We start from the raw sequence: 17,410 nt of genomic DNA on the forward strand, positions 1-17,410 counted from the left end.
TCTAAGTGTCTTACAGCGAAAACACAATAAATCGTTATATTAGCATAGCACATAGCACATAGCAGCCCAGCATTGATTCTAGCCAAAGTGGGCGATAACGTCAACATCGCCAAAAATATATTAATTTTTTCACTAACCTTCTCAGAATTCTTCAGATGACACTCCTGTAACATCATATTACACAATCCATATAGAGTTTGATCGAAAATGTTTATATTTAGCCACCAAAATCATGGTTAGACAATGTGAAATGTAGCTCAGCTGGTCAGAAAATGTCCTTGCGCCACTTAGACAGTGATCTACTCTTATACATAAATACTCATAAACGTGACTAAAAAATATAGGGTGGACAGGGATTGATAGACAATTTCATTCTTAATACAATTGCGGAATTACATTTTTTAAATTATCCTTACTTTTCAATACAGTTTGCGCCAAGCGAAGCTACGTCAAAAAACATGGCGTCCTAAGCCACTAACATTTTTCGACAAACACGATTTATCATAATAAAAATGTCCTACTTTGAGCTGTTCTTCCATCAGTATCTTGGGCAAAGGATCCTTTCTTGGGAGTAATCGTCTTTTGGTGGAAAGCTGTCCTCTTGCCATGTGGAAATGCCAACTGCGTTCGGGATGAACTGAAAAGCGTGCCCAGCTATTCACAGCGTTTCAAAAATAAATGTCCCAAAATCGCACTAAACGGATATAAATTGCTATAAAACGCTTTAAATTAACTACCTTATGATGTTTTTAACTCCTATAACGAGTAAAAAGATGACCGGAGAAATATAACAGGCTAAACTAACGCTTGGAACAGGAGCGGGTCGGTGTCCTCCACGCGCGTTACGCACCAAGAAAAGACTTGCTAGCTACAGGGTTTTTTAATTTATAGTGCCTGTGAACGCGCAATCGACCCCATTGAAATCGTCATCACGTAAAGGCATCCAGGGGAAGACGTAAGCAGTGTCCGTATAGTCATAGCAATAACAGTGCCCTTTTAACTGACTCCAGAACAGTGGCCAAAATTTCTGAAATCTGACTCCATGTCAGGGAAATTGCTGTAGAATGGGCTCTGTTCCACTTAGAGACAAAATTTCAACTCCTATAGAAACTATAGACTGTTTTCTATCCAATAATAATAATAATATGCATATTGTACGATCAAGGATTTTGTGGGAAGCCGTTTCAAAAATTACACGATTAGCATAAATAGTCACAACAGCGCCCCCATCCTCAACAGGTTAACCAGGTGAAATTGTGTCACTTCCCTTGCGTTGATTGCAGGGTATATGCAACAGTTTGGGCCGCCTGGCTCGTTGCGAACTAATTTGCCAGAATTTTACGTAATTATGACATAACATTGAAGGTTGTGCAATGTAACAGGAATATTTAGACTGATGGATGCCACCCGTTAGATAAAATACGGAACGGTTCCGTATTTCACTGAAAGAATAAATGTTTTGTTTTCGAGATGATAGTTTCCGGAATCGACCATATTAATGACCTAAGGCTCGTATTTCTGTGTGGTATAATTAAGTCTATGATTTGATAGAGCAGTCTGACTGAGCGATGGTAGGCACTAGCAGGCTCGTAAGCATTCATTCAAACAGCACTTTCGTGCATTTTGCCAGCAGCTCTGCTGTTTATGAATTCAAGCCTATCAACTCCCGAGATTAGGCTGGTGTAACCGATGTGAAATGGCTAGCTAGTTAGCGGGGTGCGCGCTAAAAGCGTTTCAAACGTCACTCGCTCTGAGACTTGGAGTAGTTGTTCCCCTTGCTCTGTATGGGTAACGCTGCTTCGAGGGTGGCTGTTGTCGATGTGTTCCTGGTTCGAGCCCAGGTAGCGGCGAGGAGAGGGATGAAAGTTATACTGTTACACTGGCAATACTAAAGTTCCTATAAGAACATCCAATAGTCAAAGGTATATGAAATACAAATCGTATAGAGAGAAATAGTCCTATAATTCCTATAACTACAACCTAAAACTTCTTACCTGGGAATATTGAAGACTTATGTTAAAAGGAACCACCAGCTTTCATATGTTCTGAGCAAAGAACTTAAACGTTAGCTTTCTTACATGGCACATATTGCACTTTTACTTTCTTCTCCAACACGCATTATTTAAACCAAATTGAACATGTTTCATTGTTTATTTGAGGCTAAATTGATTTTATTGATGTATTATATCAAGTTAAAATGAGTGTTCATTCAGTATTGTTGTAATTGTCATTATTACAACAACAACAAAAAAATTGGCTGATTTAATCGGTATCGGCTTTTTCTGTCCTCCAATAATTGGTATCAGCGTTGAAAAATCATAATCGGTCCACCTCTAATTGAAATACATCAGTGAAAATCAAAGGATATATCAATATTTTTTTCAAGTCAATTTTATTTAACTTTGCTTTCAGCTGGCAGCTTATTTGTACCTTTAAAATACTATGCATTCTATTCGGAATTATGCGACTTTTCGTCAGGATTCTGCGTGCGCGGATTCCATGCGGGTCTACAAATAAGCAACTAAGTCTAAATTGAAATATTGTCATAAAATACAAATATTGTCATAAAATACAAATTACATGACCCTTCCCCGGACTTGTTCTAAAAGATACTTAACCCTCCCCCTGACTGAAATTGCAAAGCATGACCCTCCCGGTAACTATTTTCCTCCAGGTAACTATTGTGTAAATTTTAATCTCTCCCGTAGCAGGTTTGACTTTTTGCACATCTCCTGTTCGGCCCTGTACTGCTGCAGCACAACCCCAAGAGTAATTTACTCTGGCCCATAAACCACATGGTATTTAGGCTAAGTCACTAGTCTGGATCATAGCAAGACAAGTACATCTTTACGAAGCTGAAGGAAAAATTATAATTTTGTTTTTGTTTGAATCAATGACTCATCTTTGATTTCAATAAAGAAAAATATTTGTAGTGTTGTAAGTACTATATATATAGTAAAACAAATATTGTTTTAAAAGGTGCAATAGCGGGTTAAAGCATGACAAATAATTTGGTGGTACAGTATTGCATTAGGGAGTCTGTCTCCCTCTTCAGTCTGCGGTAGTTAAAACATTAACTGGTTATTTCCTTTGAGTCACAGCTCTACCAGTGAAGTCAGTGCAGGAAATGAGACAGATATTCCCCTCTTTCTATTATCACTGTAACAGACTAGTCTCAATCTTGCGTGCTTGCTTGCTTATTTGTTCTTTGTTTTATTTCAGGTGATGCAGGACAAAATCATCTGCCTTCCCCAGAGAATGTCCATGCCGAACCAAACAATACTCTTACCAAATAAAACCGAGCTGGTCTCACCCGCTGTGCCACAGGACGTGCACGAGATGATGGGCCTGAAAACCAACCTGGACCTCCAGCAGTACAGCTTCATCAACCAGATGTGCTACGAGAAGGCTCTGCACTGGTACGCCAAGTACTTCCCTTACCTGGTCCTCATACACACCCTGATCTTCATGGTGTGTAGCAACTTCTGGTTCAAGTTCCCAGGCTCCAGCTCTAAAATAGAACATTTCATCTCCATCTTGGGAAAATGCTTTGACTCCCCCTGGACTACCAGAGCTCTGTCTGAAGTGTCTGGAGAGAACCCAGAGGAGAAGGTATTGTTTGTATATATGTGTGTGTACATGCCTGAAATCATTTTTTTTGTTGTCCAGGACTAAGCTCAATCTTCGTCTAAGAAACCTAACCTATATTGTACTGTATACATTTTAAATATGTCAAATAAAGTGCATTCATTCATTCAAGGATAAGAAGTGCAGTGCCAGCAGAGCGATCCTCAACGTGTCTGTAGAGGGGAACCTTGACAACCTGGAGAAGACCCAGTCCCTCAAATCCATCCCAGAGAAGATTGTCGTGGACAAGCCCACAGCTAGTGCCCTGGAAAAGAAGGAAGGAGAGCAAGCCAAAGCTCTGTTTGAGAAGGTGAAGAAGTTCCGCCTGCATGTTGAGGAGGGTGACATCCTCTATATTATGTATGTTCGCCAAACTGTTCTCAAAGTGATGAAGTTCCTCCTCATCATCGCATATAACAGTGCGTTGGTCTCTGAGGTGCAGATCACAGTGAAGTGCAATGTGGACATGCAGGACATGACGGGATATAAGCATTTCTCCTGTAATCACACCATGGCCCACCTGTTCTCCAAGCTGTCATACTGTTACCTATGCTTCGTGGCTGTGTATGGAATCACCTGCCTCTACACTTCCTACTGGCTCTTCTACCGCTCGCTGAAGGAGTACTCCTTCGAATACGTACGGCAGGAAACGGGAATCGATGACATCCCAGACGTGAAGAATGACTTTGCCTTCATGCTGCACATGATTGACCAGTATGACCCACTATACTCCAAGAGGTGCGTTGTCTTTGTAATTGTAAAAGTAATTTAGCTCTTCATTGCTATTGATAAGTATGCAATGCCTCCAATTGTAAAAGTTTCCTTTGCCCATCCTTGGACAATAAAGTCATCTTTGACGACTTCTCTCTTTCTCTCTCTTGTTCTCAGATTCGCAGTGTTCCTATCGGAGGTCAGTGAAAACAAACTAAAACAGCTGAACCTGAACCATGAGTGGACGCCAGAGAAGCTGCGTCAGAGACTGATGACCAACCACAACAACAGACTGGAGCTGCAGCTCTTCATGCTGTCTGGGCTTCCAGACACCATCTTTGAGGTGACAGAGCTCCAGTCCCTGAAGCTGGAGATCATCAACAACGTAACCATCCCAGCCTCCATCGCCCAGCTTGAAGACCTTCAGGAGCTTTCTCTGTATCAGTGTTATTTAAAGATTCACACCACAGCCACCTCCTTCCTCAAGGAGAACCTCAAGGTATGCTATTCTACCATGTGCTATTCTCGTAGTCTTTTCATATTGGATATTTATTTTTATTCTTCCTGGCGTTGTATTGGGTTTTTGTCTCGTACAGTATGTGTATTTTGTCCGTATTTGTTATTGACATTGAATTTCCTCCTCCGGGATTAATAGGTGGAGTAGTTCTGTATGTAATAAAACCCTTTTGTGGGAAAATTCATTCTGATCGGCTGGGCCTGGCTCCCAAGTGGGTGGAGACAAATTAAATTGACCTCCAAGGCCCACTCATGGCTGCGCCCTTGCCCAGTCATGTGAAATCCATAAATTAGGGCCAATTTATTTAAATTGACTGATTTCCTTCTATGAACTGTAACTAAGTAAAATATTTGAAATTGTTGCATTTTATCTTTTTGTTTATCTAAGGTGCTCAGGGTGAAGTTTGATGACAGCAGAGAGCTGCCTCATTGGCTGTACCACCTGCGGAATCTAGAGGAGCTCTACCTCATTGGCTCACTGAGTCCTGACGCTTCTAAAAATGTGGTTCTGGAGTCCCTGAGGGAGCTGAAGAATCTGAAGACCCTGTCACTCAAAAGTAACTTTACAAAGATCCCCCAGTCCATTGTGGACGTGTCCAGCCACCTGCAGAGGCTGTATGTCTACAACGACGGCACTAAGCTGGTGATGCTCAACAATCTGAAGAAGATGGTGAACCTGACTGAACTGGAGCTGGTGCACTGTGACCTGGAACGCATCCCACATGCTGTCTTCAGCCTCACGAACCTACAGGTATGATATGCATTACTTTGACTGCCTGCTATCTGAGTGGTCAACAATGTGGTTTTGAAATATGTAAGGAGTTATTCCTTTCAGCTCCTAGTGGAGAAAAGGGCTTCAATGGTGAAATTCCAGCGAACCCTGTTCTGGGTGGTTTTCTTGACCTCAAATATGCAATATGTATTGCCAATTCCTGTAATATTGTGGTGTTATACTTAAAATAAAATGTTCTAACTCTACAGGAGTTGGACCTGAAAGAAAACAACCTGCACTCCATCGAGGAGATAGTCAGCTGCCAGCACCTCCGCAAGCTGACGTGCCTGAAACTCTGGCACAACAGTATCTGCTACATCCCAGAACACATCAAGAAGCTGGGCAGCCTGGAGCGCCTCTACTTCAGTCACAACAAGATCGAGATCTTGCCCTCGCACCTGTTCTTATGCAACAAGCTTCGTTACCTGGACCTGTCCAACAACGACATCCGGTTCATTCCGCCGGAGATCGGTGTCCTACAGAGTCTTCAGTACTTCTCTGTCACATGCAACAAGATTGAGAACCTCCCAGACGAGCTGTTCTTTTGCAAGAAGCTCACAACCCTCAAGCTGGCCAAGAATACGCTGTCATTGCTCTCACCAAAGATCTCATACCTGGTTCTATTGACACACCTGGAACTGAAGGGCAACCATTTTGAAATCCTGCCTCCAGAGCTTGGGTTCTGCCGGGCATTGAAGCGCAGTGGCCTAATGGTGGAAGACGCTCTGTTTGAAACCTTGCCATCGGAAATCAGAGACAAAATGAAGACCGAGTGAAATGTCTTACAGTATCTGTGCAAAAGGCCCTGCGATAGACTAGCGTCCCGCCCAGGGGTATACTTCAAGCTGCATTAAACTATATAAAAAAGTGATAGGACAGGAGCCAATGGGTTATTCTGGCTCGGACAAGCCAACTTACTTGACTATTCAAAAAGAAAAAGCCTGTCTGGCAATCCTAGTCAACCAAAATGGTCGATCTTACTGTATTACACATCACGATCAAAATCTAAGCACTGTACCCTAAGTTTGTTATAGGGGGCAGATGTGATAATCATGGGTGAATGTTTTTAGTATTATGTCGAAGTTTTACTTCATGACAGAAGGGAACATGGCATTGTGTTGTAATTAAATGGTTCTTAACAATAGGATTAGTCACATGCAAGGTGTACTTGTACCTAGGCTAACATTTGACTCCTTATACCCTGCCATATGCCACACAAGGTTTGGCATGACATGGAGTGGCAAGGAATGGAAGCATAACACAAACATATCTGTTTTCTTCTGTTACATGTAGTTGCTAGTTGACATATGTTAATCACTCATTGCACCTTTTCTGCATGTTGCTTATGTTATGCTAATTAAGGCCTGCTTTTTATGGCTATTGCATTGCTGCTTGAATACTTTTCATTCGTTTTTTATATTTTTTATATTGTTTGCCTGCCATGTGCTATGCTATGTAGCCCCTGCTAGCCTAGCCTGCTCTAGCTTTGGCCTTCTGTGCCACGTGCTATTGCAACCCCTTTTCCATTCGATTTGTTGTATTGCTGCTATATTTATGTACAAGCTTTATTAATTTACGTTGCAATTGTACATTGTCATTGCCATTTGAAATTCATACAAATTAAGTCTGAGTTATGCACATTATTACCTGTTCTTATTTGTACCTTTGTCTCCTTTGTAGATAAACTATGCATACATACATACATGCATGCATATATACACACCTTTTGTGTGTGTGTGTGTGTATATATATATATATAGTATGTATGTGAACACCCCTTCAAATTAGTGGATTCAGCTATTTCAATCACACCTGTTGCTGACAGGTGTATAAAATTGAGCACACAGCCATGCAATCTCCATAGACAAACATTGACAGGTGGCCTTAATGAAGAGCTCAGTGACTTTCCAACATGGCACAGTCATAGGATGCCACCTTTCCGACAAGTCAGTCAAATTTCTGCCCTGCTAGGGCTACCCCGGTCAATTGTAAGTGCTGTTATTGTGAAGTGGAAACGTCTAGGAGCAACAACGGCTCCGCAGCGATGTGGTTAGGCCACACAAGCTGACAGAATGGGAGTGCTGAAGAGCGTAGCACGTAAACATTATCTTTCCTCTGCAACACTCAATACGGCACACAAGCCTAAGGTCACCAAGTGTCGGCTGGAGTCATGTAAAGCTCGCCACCATTGGACTCTGCAGCAGTGGAAATGCGTTCTCTGGAGTGATGAATCATTCTTCACCATCTGGCAGTCTGATGTATGAACCTGTGTCTGGAGGATGCCAGAAGAAGCCTGAATGCATAGTGCTAACTAAAGTTTGGTGGAGAAGGAATAATTGTCTTGGGATGTTCTTCATGGTTCGGACTATGCCCCTTAGTTCCAGTGAAGAGAAATCTAAACGTTACAGCATACAATGACATTCTAGACGATTCTGTGCTTCTAACTTTGTGGCAACAGTTTAGGGAAGGCCCTTTCCTCTTTAAACATGACAATGCGCCCGTGCACAAAGCGAGGTCCTTACAGAAATGGTTTGTCAAGATCGGTGTGGAAGAACTTTACTGGCCCGCGTAGAGCCCTGACCTCAACCCCATCGAACACCTTTGGGATGAATTGGAACTCCGACTGAGCCAGGCCTAATCGCCCAACATCAGTGCCAACATCACTAATGCTCTTGTGGCTGAATGGAAGCAATTCCCCACCGCAATGTTCTAACATCTAGTGGAAAGCCTTCCCAGATGATTGGAGGCGGTTATAGCAAATGTGGGACCAACTCCATATTAATGCCCATGATTTTGGAATGAGATGTTTGACACGCAGGTGTCCACATACTTTTGGTCATGTAGTGTACCAATAATTGTTGAGACTGGCAACAACTGTTCACCTAACTCAACCATGTGCTGTAATTCAACTAATCTGAACCTGTTCCATGCCATGTACCAGCTTCATCTGAATACACATATACTTTATCTCTGCCTCTGTCTGCTCCTTCACCACAGCCCCACAGTAGTTGACCATTATCCATTCACCAGTCCTACATCTCTATTCTTTACAGAGATATTGAATGTTTTATCCTGAAGCGCCTCATCCTTAAGTGCCTGTCTAAACGCGAATACGCCTCCCTTTCTATACGATTTTGGAATATAACTTTTTGTTTTTTCAATAGATTTGATCCCCTTTTCTCCCCAATTTTCGTGGTATCCAATCGCTAGTAATTACTATCTTGTCTCATCGCTACAACTCCCGTACGGGCTCAGGAGAGACAAAGGTCGAAAGCCATGCGTCCTCCGAAGCACAACCCAACCAAGCCGCACTGCTTCTTTAACACAGCGCGCCTCCAACCCGGAAGCCAGCCGCACCAATGTGTCGGAGGAAACACCGTGCACCTGGCCCCCTTGGTTAGCGCGCACTGCGCCCAGCCCGCCACAGGAGTCGCTGGAGCGCGACGAGACAAGGAAATCCCTACCGGCCAAACCCTCCCTAACCCGGACGACGCTATCCCAATTGTGCGTCGCCCCACGGACCTCCCGGTCGCGGCCGGCTGCGACAGAGCCTGGGCGCGAACCCAGAGACTCTGGTGGCGCAGTTAGCACTGCGATGCAGTGCCCTAGACCACTGCGCCACCCGGGAGGCCCATAACTTTAATTTAAGCGAGATAGAATCTTTCAAATACAAAAGATATTAGTGTGAGTAGTTTGGCAAAGTTGCACCCGGCTGTTTTCACATGCCGCCTTGGGTACGACACATCCTCTCTCCTTTTGCTTTCATTTCCACTCAACCATTCCATTCCACATTTCCTGTTTCTCAAAATATACCCGGGTGCCGCTTTCCTAAACTGCATACAGTACGTGTTGTTTTTTTGTTTTTGAAAAATAATTTCTCGCTTATATGAACGTTAACTTACAAATGTTTTCAAAATGGTATCGTGTGCGAGGTGTATTTGCGTTTAGACGGAGCATTTGGGCAAAAATCCCCTCAAGTGGCAGACAGCTTTGTGAAAGACAGTATAATGTTTAACATTCACTATTTATTTGAATGGGCTAGCTCGGTCCTTGAGTTTGAGTGTTTGCATTCTCCATCCCTCTGCTGTTTACCAAATCAGTGGCGGCTGGCCACTTTGTTTGAACTGCAGATTGCTCCTTTTAAGCTCAAACAACATTTGATCAGGTCACGTTTAAACACGTTTAATCATTTCAACCCATGACTGTTACTTTTTTACATTATAGAAACACTAAAAAGGAAATATTGAATCTGATCCACAGTTCTCTACTCAGGTAGTCTATATATTATGTTGAAAGTTATTTATAGAACAGTGTAGTCTATAAGTAAAATGTGGACTCACTCAGCTGTAGCTGTTCTGTCAATAGCCTGTGGCAATACTAAATTTATCAGGAAGGTTAGCTTGTTTCAGTTAGTCAACAGCTTACACAAGCTAAAACAATTGTTGCCAAGTTGTAAGTAACGTATCTTTATTACAATCCACAAAACACTTTGCACATGCCTTATAGACAGATTTATACTTTTTGGTCCTCAGAGAGGTAAAAAAAAGTCCACGCCTTACACTGCAATGTCTATCAGAGCTGTAGATCACTGCAAAGGTGCCATGGTCAGCTGCTATCTTAATGTATTAAAACAGTACCGTATCTACATTTATGTAGGGCTTTATAGTCTAATGCGAAATAGTACCCCCCCCCCCCCCCCCCAATGAATACATCTGGTGATGAAAGATGATGAAAAGGTATATATTTTGTACATTCTTTTTTAACGGATCGTATTTGCTGTGTTTGGTTCTTGATGAATAAAATAACCAGCTGCTTTAAATGAGACATTTTGTAGTCTGTCTTATCCTATACCTGTACAGTGTGTTGCATCCCATTTCATGTACAGTTGCAGTTTTGTTTCCCTCGGAGGAAATTAACTGTGTTATTGTATGTGGAATCAAAGTTGCGCCCTAGGTGGCAGTGATGTGCTTTGAATACAGCCATTTTCAAGTGTTAGCGGGAAACTATAGTCTGTCACCCCATCCTACCTGTTTAGATCAACGGGGCAGACTTTCGTCTATGCTTTACTAGCCTTGGATGCCCAAGCTTTGCTGTGACGTTAAAGCTTGTGACAGAGGCTAATACTGTATAGTCACTGTCTCACTTCTCAGCAACCTGTCTGTCAGGATATAAGTTCTCCTCACTTTGTAACAGCTTGTAAAGGGAGCTGTCTGACATGAGCTACTCTATCCCAAATGGCACCCTATTTCCTATATTGTGCACTAGTTTTGACCTGGGCCCATAGTGCTCTGGTTAAAAGTAGTGCACTATATAGGGAAAAGTGCTCCATTTGGCATGCTACCAAAAACAGGTAACTGGCCAAATAAACCCCAACATAGTGTCTTAATAGGGAGTTGGGCCACCTCGAGCCAGAACTGCTTCAATGCACCTTGGCATATATTCTACATGTGTCTGGAAGTCCATTGGAGGGATGTGACACAATTTTCCAAGAAAAATTCCATAATTTGGTGTTTTGTAGTTATCGGTCGTTTGCAAACGAAAGGCTGTTTTTGAATGGATTTTTTGGGGCGAATGTAGGGAATCAAATTGTTCATTTGTCTTCCTGATTTGCATACTGTTACTATTGCTTTTTGAGCTCAAAGCAATGATTATATCCAAGATGGCGAAAGCAGTCAGACGTCTTGTCTCGTCCCATGTGTATATCTTTTTATATATTTTTCTTCACATTCTTTTAAATATTTTTCCTAAACCTCTACTTCAAAATACTCTCCTGCAACCCGCCTCACCCAATGTGGTGTGGATCTGTTTTTTTTCCTAATGTATTTCTATTTACCTCCGAACTGGAATACCTCAACTGGAGCTAACTAGCTAGCAGTCAGCTAACCTTTAGCTCGGAAAGCTCTTGCCAGTTCATATAACGCGTTTCAAACCAGAGCATATCGGACCTATTTTTCTCTCCAAATCCCCGGATTCCTACCGCAAACTCTGAACCCTTTCATCTGGATCATGGCAGCCCAGGCTAGACCCATGTCCCGGCTAGGGCTCCTGGGCTACTCCTGAAGCCCACTCCTCGGCTACAATATCCGGACCCCTTCTACTGCCGGTACGGTGCACGGAACCCCGCCGATCTTTCACGACTGGAATACCGACATAATCTGCCCGAGGATCCCAACAAGCCCCTCAGGCGCGACGTTCCCTGAAGGCCCATTCTGCTAACCGCGGCCTGCTAGCTATCTATAGCATATTGGACTGTTAGCTGATCCACTGGACAGTTTCTTGGACCACTATACCCATTTTGCCTATTGGACTTGGACCCCTCTGCTACTTGGAACCCTACTAATTCCACGACTGGTCTATCGACGTCACCGCACGAGGAAGCAAAAACAGACTTTTCCCCCATTGACCTCCCTCTCAGGCCCTTATGCTAGCTTGCTATCCCCGGCCTGCTAACTGCTAGCTTGCTAGCAACGGCCTGCTAACTGCTAGCTTGCTAGCAACGGCCTGCTAACTGCTAGCTTGCTAGCAACTGCCTGCTAACTGCTAGCTTGCTAGCAACGGCCTGCTAACTGCTAGCTTGCTAGCAACGGCCTGCTAACTGCTAGCTTGCTAGCAATGGCCTGCTAACTGCTAGCTTGCTAGCAACGGCCTGCTAACTGCTAGCTTGCCAGCCCCGGCCTGCTAACTGCTAGCTTGCCAGCCCCGGCCTGCTAACTGCTAGCTTGCCAGCCCCGGCCTGCTAACTGCTAGCTTGCCAGCCCCGGCCTGCTAACTGCTAGCTTGCCAGCCCCGGCCTGCTAACTGCTAGCTTGCCAGCCCCGGCCTGCTAACTGCTAGCTTGCCAGCCCCGGCCTGCTAACTGCTAGCTTGCCAGCCCCGGCCTGCTAACTGCTAGCTTGCCAGCCCCGGCCTGCTAACTGCTAGCTTGCCAGCCCCGGCCTGCTAACTGCTAGCTTGCCAGCCCCGGCCTGCTAACTGCTAGCTTGCCAGCCCCGGCCTGCTAACTGCTAGCTTGTCAGCCCCGGCCTGCTAACTGCTATCTTGCCAGCCCCGGCCTGCTAACTGTCTGAATCGCCGTGTCCCCAGCCAGCCCAACCACTCACTGGGCCCATACTTGGCTACGCATGCCTCTCCCTAATATCAATATGCCTTGTCCATTACTGTCCTGGTTAGTGATTAGTCGTATTACACTGTAGAGCCTATAGCCCTGCTCAATATGCCTTAACCAACCATGTTGTTCCACCTCCCACATATGCGATGACATCACCTGGTTTAAACGTCTCTAGAGACTATATCTCGCTCTTCATTACTCAATGCCTAGGTTTACCTCCAATGTACTCTCTTCCTACCATACCTTTGTCTCTACATTATGCCTTGAATCTACGCTGTCGTGCCCAGAAACCTGCTCCCTTTACTCTCTGTTCCGAACATGCTAGACGGACAGTTTTTATAGCCTGTAAACCTACCCTTATCCTACTTCTCCTCTGTTCCACTGGTGATGTAGAGGTTAATCCAGGACCTGCAGTGCCTAGCTCCACTCCTACTCCCCAGGTGGAGCTCGAGCTGCTGAAAGAGGACAACGAGCAGCTCATCACCCAGTACGAGCGTGAGAAGGAGGCAGAGGATGCAGGCAGAGGATAAATTCATGGAGTTTGAGGATGCATTGGAGTGGGAGAAGAAGGACTTGCAGACTCATGTGGAGAGCTTGGAACTGCAGGGGAAACAGCTGGAGCTCAAGACCAAGAACTACTCTGACCAGATCACTCGTCTGGAGGAGCGTGAGTCAGACATGAAGAAGGAGTACAATGCTTTTTGTACACCACATCTGGACCCTATCATCTGAAATTCTCATAGATTGGAAAGCTGCCGCAGTCATCCCCCTCTTCAAAGGGGGAGACACTCTAGACCCAAACTGCTACAGACATATCTATTCTACCCTGCCTTTCTAAGGTCTTTGAAAGCCAAGTCAACAAACAGATTACCGACCATTTTGAATCTCACCGTACCTTCTCCGCTATGCATTCTGGTTTCAGAGCTGGTCATGGGTGCACCTCAGCCACACTCAAGGTCCTAAACGATATCATAACCGCCATCGATAAGAGACACATTACTGTGCAGCCGTATTCATCGACCTGGCTAAGGCTTTCGACTCTGTCAATCACAACATTCTTGTTGGCAGACTCAACAGCCTTGGTTTCTCAAATGATTGCCTCGCTTGGTTCACCAACTACTTCTCCGATAGAGTTTAGTATGTCAAATCGGAGGGCCTGTTGTCCGGACCTCTGACAGTCTCTATGGGGGTGCCACAGGGTTCAATTCTCGGGCCGACTCTCTTCTCTGTATACATCAATGATGTTGCTCTCGCTGCTGGTAATTCTTTGATCCACCTCTACGCAGACGACACCATTCTGTATACCTCTGGCACTTCGTTGGACACAGTGTTAACTAACCTCCAGATGAGCTTCAATGCCATACAACTCTCCTTCCGCGGCCTCCAACTGCTCTTAAATGCAAGTCAAACTAATTGCATGCTCTTCAACCGACCGATGCCCGCACCTGCCCGCCCGTCCAGCATCACTACTCTGGATGGTTCTGACTTAGAATATGTGGACAACTACAAATACCTAGGTGTCTGGTTAGACTGTAAACTCTCCTTCCAGACTCACATTAAACATCTCCAATCCAAAACGAAATCTAGAATTGGCTTCCTATTTTGCAACAAAGCAACCTTCACTCATGCCTCCAAACATACCCTCGTTAAACTGACCATCCTACCGATCATCGACTTCGGCGATGTCATTTTACAAAATAGCCTCCAACACTCTATTCAACAAATTGGATGCAGTCTATCACAGTGCCATCCGTTTTGTCACCAAAGCCCCATGTACTACCCACCACTGCGACCTGTATGATCTCGTTGGCTGGCTCTCGCTTCATACTCGTCGCCAAACACACTGGCTCCAGCTCATCTACAAGTCTCTGCTAGGTAAAGTCCCACCTTATCTCAGCTTACTAGGTCACCATAGCAGCGCCCACACGTAGCATGCGGCCAGCAGGTATATCTCACTGGTCACCCAAAAAGCCAATTCTTCCTTTGGCTGCTTCTCCTTCCAGTTCTCTGCTGCCAATGACTGGAACGAACTTCAAAAATCTCTGAAGCTGGAGACTCTTACCTCCCTCACTAGCTTTAAGCACCAGCTGTCAGAACAGCTCCCAGATCACTTCACCTGTACATAGCTCATCTGTAAATAGCCCATCCAATCTTCCTCATCCCCATACTGTATTTATTTATTCAGCTTGCTCCTTTGCACCCCAGTATCTCAACTTGCACATTCATCTTCTGCACATCCTACCATTCCAGTGTTTAATTGCTATATTGTAATTACTTTCCCACCATGGCCTATGTACTGCCTTACCTCTCTTATCCTACCTCATTTGCATATGCTGTATATAGATTTTTCTACTGTATTGTTGATTGTATGTTTGTTTATTCCATGTGTAACTGTGTTGTTGTATGTGTCGAACTGCTTTGCTTTATCTTGGCCAGGTCGCAGTTGCAAATGAGAACTTGTTCTCAACTAGCCTACCTGGTTAAATAAAGGTGAAATAAAAAAAATGAATAAATATGCAGATAAGTTACTATATAATTCTCTAAGAGGGTGAATCCTCACTACAGAAACAATAAGTGGGGAGAGCGCGTACATTCTGGTCACTCTCCTTTTTGCAGTGACTTAAAAATATGCAGTACCAGTCGAAAGTTTGGACACACTTACTTATTCAAGGGTTTTCATTTATTTTTACTTTTTTCTACATTCTAGAATAATAAGACATCAACACTATGAAATAACACGTAATCATGTAGTAAACCAAAAAGTGTTAAAAAAAATCAATGATGGTTAGTGTCCAAAGCTGCCTTGATGACAGCTTTGGACACTAACCATTCTCTCAACCAGATTCATGAGGTAGTTACCTGGAATGCATTTAAATTAACAGGTCCGCCTTGTTAAATTGTGGAATTTATTTCCTTAATGTGTTTGAGCCAACAGTTGTGTTGTGACAAGGTAGGTGTGGTATACAGAAGATAGCCCTATTTGGTAAAAGACAGGTCCATATTATAGCAAGAACAGCTGATAAGCAAAGAGAAATGACAGTCCATCATTACTTTAAGACCTGAAGGTCATTCACTCTGGAACATTTCAAGAACTTTGAACGTTTCTTCAAGTGCAGTCGCAAAAACCATCAAGCACTATGATAAAACTGGATCATGAGGAGCATCATAGGGAAGGAAGACCCAGGGTTACCTCTGCTGCAAGAGGATATGTTCATTAGTTACCAGCCCAAATTTATGCTTCACAGAGTTCAAGTAACAGACACATCTCAATATCAACTGTACAAAGGAGCCTGCATTAATCAGGCCAACATGGTTGAATTGCTGTAAAGAAACCACTAAACGACACCAATGAAAAGAAGAGACTTGCTTGGGCCAACAAACACGAGCAATGGACATTAGACCGGTGGAAATCTGTCCTTTGGACCGATGAGTCCAAATTTGAGATTTTTGGTTCCAACCACTGTGTCTTTGTGAGACGCAGAGTAGGTGAATGGATGTTCTCCGCATGTGTGGTTCCCACCGTGAAGCATGGAGGAGGTGTGGGGGTGCTTTGCTGGCGACACTGATTTATTTCGAAATCAATGCACACTTAACCAGCATGGCTAGCAGAGCATTCTGCAGCGATACACTATCCCATCTTGTTTGCGCTGCTTAGTCCCACTATCATTTGATTTTCAACAGGACAATGATCCAAAACACACCTCTAGGCTGTGTAAGGGCTGTTTGACCAAGAAGGAGAGTGATGGAGTGCTGCATCAGATGACCTTGCCTCCACAATCACCCGACCTCAACCTAATTGGGATGAGTTGGACCGCAGAGTGATGGAAAAGCAGCCAACAAGTGCTCAGCATATGTGGGAACTACTTCAAGACTGTTGGAAAAGCATTCCAGGCGAAGCTGGTTGAGAGAATGCCAAGAAGGTGCAAGGCTGTTATCAAGGCAAAGGGTGGCTACTCTGAAGAATCTCAAATATAAAATCTATTTTGATTTAACACCTTTTTGGTTGTTACATGACTCCATATGTTATTTTTTTCGTTTTGATGTCTTCACTATTATTGTACAATGTAGAAAATAGTAAAAATTAAGAAACCCTTGAATGAGTAGGTGTGTCCAAACTTATGGCTGGTACTGTATATATTTTTTGCAGGTGATCTAATAATTTTGCCAGGTAAAAATGTATTTGAACGCGCATTGCACGATCTGACAATGGTAGCCTACTTGTTGGGCTTTACATTGGAGATTGCTTAATTAACTCAGGAACCCAACTTGTGTGGAAGCACTTTCTTTCAATATACTATGTATCCCTCATTTAATCAAGTTTCCACTATTTTGGCAGTTACCTGTATATCACCCACACTCCATGGGAAGATATCAATTGCATTCTCCAGACGGCCTATCTCCTTGCTGCCTTCTCAAAACCCATTGGATGAGAAAGTCAGAGGTCCTGCCCCTCTGACCTTCTCATTCAATGGGTTTGAGAAGAGCGAGGACACGAGGAGTATGCAATTGAGATCTTCCCAATCTCTCATGCCTCCTCTCCTTGGTGATAAGCATGTTGGTGTGCACTTGTGCCTGATACTGAAGATAAGTCAAGGTGACATTTTGAGAGGAGGTGAAAAATAGATGGGGGAGAAGTCAAGTGTATCTGTTTAGTTAGGGCAGGTGAAAGATGTGTC

At 43.8% G+C, this 17,410-nt stretch overlaps 1 protein-coding gene across 3 annotated transcripts in view; it reads left to right on the forward strand.

Moving 5' to 3' along the window:
• LOC129855434 (volume-regulated anion channel subunit LRRC8C-like) overlaps positions 1 to 10,450 on the forward strand; it is a 37,570-nt gene extending 27,120 nt beyond the window's left edge. For all 3 annotated transcript variants that reach the window (XM_055923087.1, XM_055923086.1, XM_055923089.1), the window contains 5 exons: positions 3,223 to 3,612; positions 3,761 to 4,365; positions 4,516 to 4,837; positions 5,243 to 5,605; positions 5,836 to 10,450. In XM_055923087.1, the coding sequence (XP_055779062.1) occupies positions 3,223 to 3,612; positions 3,761 to 4,365; positions 4,516 to 4,837; positions 5,243 to 5,605; positions 5,836 to 6,402 (2,247 nt within the window). In that variant the 3' untranslated portion in view covers positions 6,403 to 10,450. The remainder of the gene's footprint in view (positions 1 to 3,222; positions 3,613 to 3,760; positions 4,366 to 4,515; positions 4,838 to 5,242; positions 5,606 to 5,835) is intronic.
• The last annotated feature ends 6,960 nt before the right edge of the window (positions 10,451 to 17,410 follow it).

The sequence above is a fragment of the Salvelinus fontinalis genome, chromosome 5 (genome assembly GCF_029448725.1).
Source record: "Salvelinus fontinalis isolate EN_2023a chromosome 5, ASM2944872v1, whole genome shotgun sequence".
Taxonomy (NCBI): domain Eukaryota; kingdom Metazoa; phylum Chordata; class Actinopteri; order Salmoniformes; family Salmonidae; genus Salvelinus; species Salvelinus fontinalis.